The 8,519-nt window shown below is 45.4% G+C and overlaps 1 protein-coding gene across 1 annotated transcript; it reads left to right on the forward strand.

Moving 5' to 3' along the window:
• Positions 1–228: 228 nt before the first annotated feature.
• PIGX (phosphatidylinositol glycan anchor biosynthesis, class X) lies at positions 229–4,610 on the forward strand (the record flags this gene model as incomplete). Its single annotated transcript, XM_009702213.1, has 5 exons — positions 229–292; positions 751–892; positions 1,825–2,038; positions 3,310–3,410; positions 4,452–4,610. Coding segments are annotated over 5 exons (680 nt in total), but the record flags the coding sequence as incomplete, so codon positions are not given.
• Positions 4,611–8,519: the final 3,909 nt, after the last annotated feature.

The raw sequence follows: 8,519 nt of genomic DNA on the forward strand, positions 1-8,519 counted from the left end.
TGCGGGAGGCGGAGCTGGGTGAAGGCGGCCGGGCGGTCCCGGGCCTGTGCAGAGGTGGTGGGAGCCCTTCTCCTCGCTTGGAAACAGTGACATACCGTTTCGCTTTTGCTGTGAGAGGGTTTTGCAAGTGGTGTGTTCCTAGATTGTACAACTTCGGTTGTTAAAGTTGTCTGCCCGTGTGATAATTCCGTGTAAACACCGTCACTCGTTCGGTCCGTGTTCTCTCAGGTGTGCGGGCTGCTTGTCAAGAGGCCGCTGTCACGCAGGAGCTTCTGCAAGAGGGGTTTCACAGGTGAGGTGTCACCCTGGCGCTGCGTCGCAATAACGTGGCGGGTCATTTTAGGTGAGGAGAAGCTTCTCTTCTAATTCCTGCACAGTTGTATCAACTCACTGAGCTGTGATCCGTAGGCATGGCTGGGCACTGGGAATGTATTTGCATGATCAAGTAATTAACAGTTACAAGCTAGAGCGGAGGAAGAACAGGAGGCTCCTTTCTAAGATCTATGTGGAGGCCGTTGGTAGTTCTGAGAAGTTCACAAAGAAGCGAAACTTCATTTTGGTCAGGACTTAGGGTGAACGACATCATCCTAACCAGAGAAGGACAGCATGGCTCGACGGGGAATTTGTCGCGTATAGTACGTGAGAGCTGCATCTCATCTCCACGCGTTTGCGAGTATGTCTTTTGGTGGGGTTTTGTGCCATCTTCTGAAGCACAGGTATAAATGTTTTGCTTCTGTTGCTTGTTTGAAGGGACCTGCTGGTGAAGGTGGAACTTGGCGTGGGGGCGGAGGACGGAGGAGGATGTACAGTGGCAGCTAGAACTCGGCTTCCACCAGGAATCTACGTGGATCCCTATGAGCTGGCATCACTGCAGCAGCACAATTTAACAAAGGTAACAACCCTAAAGCTGAGACATCTGGCAGTTACTCAGATAAGGATGAGTACGCTCAGGAAGTTGTAATCTCTTATTATCAGGGTCTTTGAACCAAGGTGATTAATTCCTTTTCCTGGAAGGAGATGTGGCACAGTATCATCTTCGTGACATCTCATTGTATCTCTGAGCTTGATCAGCATCGCCCAGCGCAGGGCATTTTGTGTTGCGCGCTGCTGATATTTCTACATACCTATATGCGTATAGGGGAGCCACTGCTACTCTGCTTAGCCCCAGATGAGCAGCTATGGTAAAAGCTACTGAGGTTGAGAAGACGAAAGGTTAACCCCCTACAACAGAGGTGGTGGTGAGCTCTAAGTAGTGTCCTGCGCATTCGGACCGAGTAGCTTCACAGCTTCGTTTTCATCACAGCTTTCTGTGTTGCTTTCCAAGTCTTTGCTTCACATTTTGGGTAGAGAGATGTGCTAAGGCTGTGGCTTTAAGGTAATCTCCTTAGGCACTTAATTCAGTTAAAACATATGGATGTAAAGACAACTTCTGTTGTTGGGATGCTTGCAAGTGCTGGCATAGCCTTGCTTATACACATCGTTCAGCTAATGCCTCTTGGGTTTGGCAATGGGCATGGTTGCACTGTAAACTCTTCACACGTAAGAATCCCTCATTGGAGAGGGACTTGAAAAGTTACTCTGAAACAGCTTAAAGACAAAATTTCCAACTTGATCTTCCTGACCATGAAGTCAGGAATAGAAAATAGAATGAGGAAAATAGTTTTCCCTTCTGATGCTGCAGTAGGTTACCACAGCAGATGGTGGCCTCTTAAATCCCAGAATCATGCCCAAAATGTTCGTACGTTTGTTGGTTTTTTTCCCCCTGCATCCCTCCCTTGTGTCGATTCTGATTGCAACCACATCTGTATCTTTCTCCGCTTGCAGGCGGTGTTAATTCCTGATGTCATTGATGTGGAGGCGCCTGAGTACTTAGCCACAGACCTTCTCGTTCTCCTGTACATGGAACCCGACCCTCGGTGTTCTCATTGTTTTAGAGCTGCCTTGCCTGTGCACGGGCGGTACCACCGGCCGGCAGAAGAGAGTGAGGAAGCGTTGGTTGTTCTGAAGAGCCCAGAAGTACTGGTCTGCTGCTGTGACAGTGAGATTCTCGTTATGTGTTTTTTTGGGGGAGAGAGGAATAACTGTGGGTGATCCAGAGCTTGGACTCTGGTTCTGTATTTCTCTTCTGGAGAGGGAGCTCTCAGTAAGTCATGTGAACACGAGGGGAAGATAGTGGCCCTGATAAAGACCACGTTGTCTTCTTCTTTGAATCCTACTGCTGCCTGACCAAAAGCAGATTAATTGTCAACAGACTTCTTGGTGTTGCACTGCTGCCGTTGTACCCCTGCACTGTAGTGGGTTGTTTGAGTTCTTTCACCTGAAAGTGTTGGCAGTTGGTCTGTTTGTCACAATCCTGGCAGGCCCTGCCTTGTTAAAGGTCAGCTGCTCAGACCGTGTTTTCACAGTGTTTTTCTTGGCAGCTGAAGCCACGCAGGGTGTATTTAATATTCACGGTAATCAAAGTATTCTAATAGTTTCTAACACTTTCTTCCTACATTCTTTATATATAAGGGGGAATGTAGAAAACTTTGTGCCTGAAGGTCAGAACTGTTGGAATCTCAGACTCTGGTGAAACAAGAACCTGATATCCACTGACAATTAATATTTTAAGTTACATGAACAATGAAATCCTCCATTTTGGCTACAAATTGTATTTCCTTTCACAAAATCACTCTTGCTAGCTGCCAAGTTGAATGTGTTAATGATTCTCAGCTCCTTTATCTTCACTTGCACATTATTTGGGCAATGATTTTCCGGGATAAATTTAGGGGCAGGGAAGACTGCCTGGTCAGTTAAAAAAGGGGTCTGAAATCTTCCCATTTTTCTGCTACGTCTACTATTTATGAGCAGGAAAACATTTATTATTAATATGAAAGCATTTTAAGTATTGGAGAGGAGTTCTTGCATGTGCCAGCAGGAGGCCAACAAGGAGAAATGGAAGAATGACTTCTTTGTTTTGGAGGAAGAGAAACTATATGGCTAAAATTGAGGGGTCTACAGGCCAATGATGAATTCTTTGTCCTGTTAAGGACAGAAGGGCCAAGATACTGCACGGGTGAGAGTCTTCCTTGGGTATCTACTGTATCAGGAAGGGAAGAGTTGCAAAATTCATGAAAAGGACTCCCCAGCACCAATTTGACCGTGCAGGTTAGCCGGAACATTTCTGTCAGTGCTGTTTCACCTACTGGCTTTCAGGGAGTAGATTTGGTCAAGCTGTTGTGGAGGAAAGATACCTCATTTGGAACAGTCTTGAAGGCCGTGTTGTTTTGTCCTGCCTGGATCCTGCTGATGCATTAATGTCTTCCGTAGATCACCGCTCAGCAGAGTGTTGGAAGCCTGCTGAAGTGGAAGCTCCCTGTTCAGGCAAAAAGGACGGCTCCTGTCAGTGGTACAGCGTAACACACAAACCTGTGAGTTCTTATTTCTGGTGGGAATTCTTGGTTCTCTTTTAACAATTGCTGCCTTTTTTTTCTGTGATTAGCAACTTCCATAGCACAGGAACTAATCAGTAAAAGACTAGTTGCGTGATTCCTCTTTAGGGAGGCTCCCTTCTTCCTTTCTGACTGGCTTTTAATAGGTGTCCTCCCACCCTTCTGACATGCTTGTAGTCACTCTGTGCTCTTCTGATCCTTTATGGTAGCTGCTCTCCTCCCCTTTTTTTAATAGCTTACTTGGAATTCTAGGATATAATTGGCAGTGGTCAACTTAAGAAAGGTCTTTGCACAATAGATGCTTCAGAGGAGTAGCAAAGTGGAAAACTACTTTATGATCTAACTAAAGGAGGGGTAAAACCCCAAAGATTGAAGGGATAACATCTTAAAAAAAGGTCACTTCTGTTTATTTGGTTGTTATCTGATTGGCTAAGTATCTAGGAAAAGGTGAAGTTTCTCTATGCTGTGTTCAAAACCGAGGAAAGTTGGATCTTTAGTGGGGTCAACAACTGCCTTTGATACTCGAAAGGGTTGCAGTAGTGTAGAGATTCAGAAATAAGACTAATTTCTCTCATAACAAATCCATTGTTACTGTAACACACATGCCTTCCTATATTTAAGATACCTGCAGACATCTGGGATATCTGCAGCTCTTGTCCAGAAACTTTTTGGAGCTTCCTGCATCACAGAGAGACCAAATAGTTGTTCACCTTGGAGAAAATTAACTTATCGGTGATCTGGGAAATGCTTATTCTGAGAGCTGCTCTCTTCGATGCTGTGTTACGTTCATATCCTCAATGGCAACCCTGTCGTAAGAACAAAGATACAGAGGATATAAATGGCTACCATTTAAAATGGTAGCAGATAAACGTACTGAGCTTTGCACTGCAGGAGCGGCTGGCACTCTGTTTGCTGTAAATTGAAAGGTTATGGCTAGTTAAATAGTGGTCTGGTTACTAATCCTCTAAGTTGCAGAAATAGCTTGTTAAGTGCGTCTAATCTATTTATTTTTCTTTTTAGACACACGAGGAATTGATACTGCAGGTTCCAGTGGGGCTCAGGCAACACAGTTCCCTGGTGTGTGTCGTGACTCTTCTTGCCACGCTGCTCTGTTCCAGTCTGATTCTTGCAGCCGTACTCAACAACGGACACTTCTCCAGGGTGACCTGCTCAGAATAAAGAAATACAGAATGACTGACCTCCATCCAGCCAAACTCACTGAATATTACATCAGTTTGCTAAATTAATCCTACTCTACTGTTGTTTATCTCTTGGTAACGTGCGAGGGTCCCATAATGGGTAATAGTTCCCTTGGCCTAATTCTTACAAACACCTTTCGCACATCAGAAGACCATTTCGGTGTGTTGTCAATAGACAAAAGTAGATGGAGGGTGGGAATAATGCTGCAAAAAGCTGGAAGGACTGCCATCATCTCGGTTCCGATTCCTTCCCCCTGACCCACAGCCTGCTTTGACTACTGCTGCCTCATGCAGAGGTGTTTGTATTTCTTGAATTTAAACCAACGGACTTGGAGATTAGTTATTAAGGGTATGAAAAACATTAGCTAGTAATTAAAAGTTTCTGCATTTTACGCTTGTTTACACTGTTTAGGTGGGTTACTTGTGAATTTGTGAAGATTCCTTCTGTGCTTACCTGGGACAGGAGGAGGCTTAAATAATCTCTCCCATTCTAATAACTGGGAGGGATTAGCTGCTCTTTGTCAAATTAGAGCTGGAATTGCTTAGAAAATTTTAAAGAAATTTCATCCTATTTCAGAAGCGGAAAGAATAACCCTTGGAAGGTGAAAGCTGGTGAAAAGATACTAAGTAGAAGCAAATATTTACAGCTGATAAATACAAGGAAATGGAGAGGAAATTACTTAATGGAAAACCTGAGTTGCTCTGGATTGACAAAAGAGCTCGGCTGCTGTTCCTAGTTGTCAGTAGGTGGCATTGTGAGCTTACGGTAACTCCTGGGGACTGTGGGAGAGAATAGATTTTATTCCCTATAAGCTGAGAGTTAGTAAAAGCACGTGATTCAGGGAGTGTGTGTGTGAGGAGGATCAATGAAAATTCTGGTTTTCAAATTCTGTCCTCCTTTTGAGTGCTCTGTGTGCAGCCGAGACTTCTCATCAGCAGAATCATCCTTTCATCGCTGTCCAGCTGTGCCTTCAGGATCCCTTGGGCATCTTTCTGCTTCTGCTGGAATTCAATAGAGAGCTCGTCTTGTGACTTCGCCCACGACAGGTTGGCAAGTGCTCTGACACTGGGCTCTTGTTTTCCCTTGACTGTGCTGAATGATGATGGCTGCGCCAGTACTTCATCCAGTACCTCAGAGGAGTCATGCACTGACTGCATCTGCCGGGGGGGAAGGGAGAAATTAAAAGAGAACAATTGCAGAGAGATTTGGCGGCCTATTTTTAACCACATCAGTATGACAGGGCTGTGAACCAGTATTGTAACGCTTGTCTCCGAGTGGGATTTTTAATTCCCAGAGTTGAGTTTACTTCTGTGGTCTCTCTCTCTTTCACCAGTAAGTAATTCTGTGATGCAGTCTGATCATTGGAATGGCAACATCCCGGATTGTCACTCAGCTCTGGCAGGTCTTTATCACCTGAAAGCCCACAGTTGTGTTAACATCAGATAATACCAGTTGAAAATCATAAGTTGAATCCCTTAGCTAAAACAAGCTGCCTGATGTCATAGCCTAGTGAAAAGAAATGGTAGTGTTCTTTGGACAAATGAGAAAAAATATTGCAAGTGGCAAAAATATATAAGTGGATGATTTGGAAACCTGTACAAGTGAGGATGTGAGAATGGACACCCACCTTACTGGTACGATGCTGTAGGAGAAACTGAGGCAGGAGGGGCTTGAATTGCAGCAGGCTTAGCACTGTCAGTGCTAAGCAAATAGTTGAGTTCAGAACAGTTGAAATGTGCACAAATCAGTTTGGTTGGCATGTGACTCACTAAGCCTATCTAAAATTCATCAAGATCCCAGCGATAAGCCTTTTCAGCTGAACTTGAGCAATACTGACTCTGATTAACGTAAAATATGAGAGAAATCGCAGAACTTCTCAATGGATGTTTTTTGTTACGGCAAATAGCAAATACTTGCTGTTTTTAAATCCATAGCATTTGTATTATAGTAGACAAGTTTTTCTTTAAAAGCTGTAAATAATATCCATTGCAGTGTTAAGTATGAAGGAATTTGGCAGCTAAACTTTCTCTTCCCATACCAGAAACTACTGTCATTAAGCCACCACTGCATTTAGCAGGCATGCCCTGATGGTGTGCCAGACAGAGGAGAGTGCAGGTGTCAGCCTTACGGGGACCACCGACAGGTATGGAGGATGAGCTGTAAGGCAGTTGTTTCCCTGTGGAAAAATTCTGGCAGCTGTGGAGACAGAAATGAGGTGGCCAAGAGTTCTTAGCAAGAGGACGTGGGTACAAGGGTCAGACACAAACATGTTCACCATTAATGTGTGTAAAGACTGGATCACAGCAATGAAAGACGAGGAGGGGCAGGGGTGTTAAAGGCCATGTTAGGAGTTAAGACTTTCTGAATCACAAATGACTGGGTATAACAAAAGCAAACCCAAAAACCCCTCCTAGTTTGTTTAAAAAGATGTGCCTGGGGAGGGAGACGGAAGAATGGGAGGAGGGTAAGGATTCTGAAAACGGTTTGGAGCAGGAGCTGAGTGGGTTTGGGGGTACAGGGCTGAAGCAGCAAGGAGAAGTAAGGTTACCTTATAGGGAAGTAGAGCTGAGGGAAGTGTGAACTTCAGAGATCTGCTGTGGTTTCTTGAGAGGTACATGCAGAGATGAATTAGCAAAAGCTTGATCCTGGGAGGATCAAATACAGAGCTGAGTCAGAATGGGAAAGTAACAAAGCAATATGCAAAGAGAAGCAAGGACAATGGCCTGACCTGCAGTAGGAATCAGACCAGAGCAGTCTCCAGCAGCCACAGCAGGGTCACTTTGGAGTACTGTTCCTGGAAGAATGGAGCTGAAATAAGGCAGGTCTGTAGGGGCAAGTTTTCAATGACCATTCGGGCTCTGCAGTAATCCTGTGGAGAGTAAGAGAGAGAAGAGAGAAGATAACCTGCAAGAGGCATAGGAAAGCAACAGCAGCTGGAAAGTCTGATTTGCAGTCTTTGTGCCTGGGCCTGCATGGAGGTTTGAGGCTGTAGCGGAATCCTGCTATTTCCCCCCCTCAATATCTTTATGAAGAAGAGCTGCCTGATGCATGTCCTTCTCCTTCTGAAAGAAAAATGAGACATTGCTTAAAGCCTGGACTGACAGAGGAGGTGAGGTCTAGGCTGCAGGGCAGGTGGATGCTTGAGGAAGTCATCTGGAAGATTAGATGTGTCACAGGAATTTTGGGGGAGAAGCCTTGAGAGCACATACTGTTGCTTTCTCAGCTGTGTTACTGCTGCATCTCTTGGGACCTGGGCATCTGAGTAGCGGCTTAGGTCGCTGATGGTAGGAAGTGGTAACACGGAAAGCTGCTCTGTGTCCTGCTGCTGTAGCTAATACACACTGCTTTCACCGGTAATGCTGAACCCTGAGCCACATGGACTTCTAGACCTGAGAAGTTGGTGGGAGAAGGGTTAACTTGTTGCCAGCTGTATCGGTACAAAAATGAGCCCCTTCCAGTACACATAGGGCAAGAGGAAGAGTGAGCATAGCACAGAGGAAGAACACGAAGCATGACCACCTCGGTGCGCTCAGGCACTCTACCCAACCTCCTGGTCGCAGAGCGGGCTGGCGGCCACCAGCCCTGTTACCTCAGTGAGCCGGGGTGGGCCTTGAGGAGACACCGAAACAGCATGGAGCCCCTGTGCTGTGCCGAACCGGTTTTCCTTCACGAAATGAAGCACTGAGGAAATAATATCAAATTTAAACACCAGGAGATGGAAGTGAGAGGTGAAGAAGAGTCAGTTTAGAAGTGGTCTGCTTCTGTTTCTCTAGGGCAGTGAGCTCTTGCCGCCGCAGCTGGCTATAGCTCACCACCCCAGAAAAAAAGAAATGTTATCAAGCTTAGATGACGTGACCCGAAAACAGCACCGCTGTGCCTTAGGCGTAA

Source organism: Cariama cristata, unplaced genomic scaffold, assembly GCF_000690535.1.
Source record: "Cariama cristata isolate BGI_N322 unplaced genomic scaffold, ASM69053v1 scaffold33186, whole genome shotgun sequence".
NCBI lineage: Eukaryota > Metazoa > Chordata > Aves > Cariamiformes > Cariamidae > Cariama > Cariama cristata.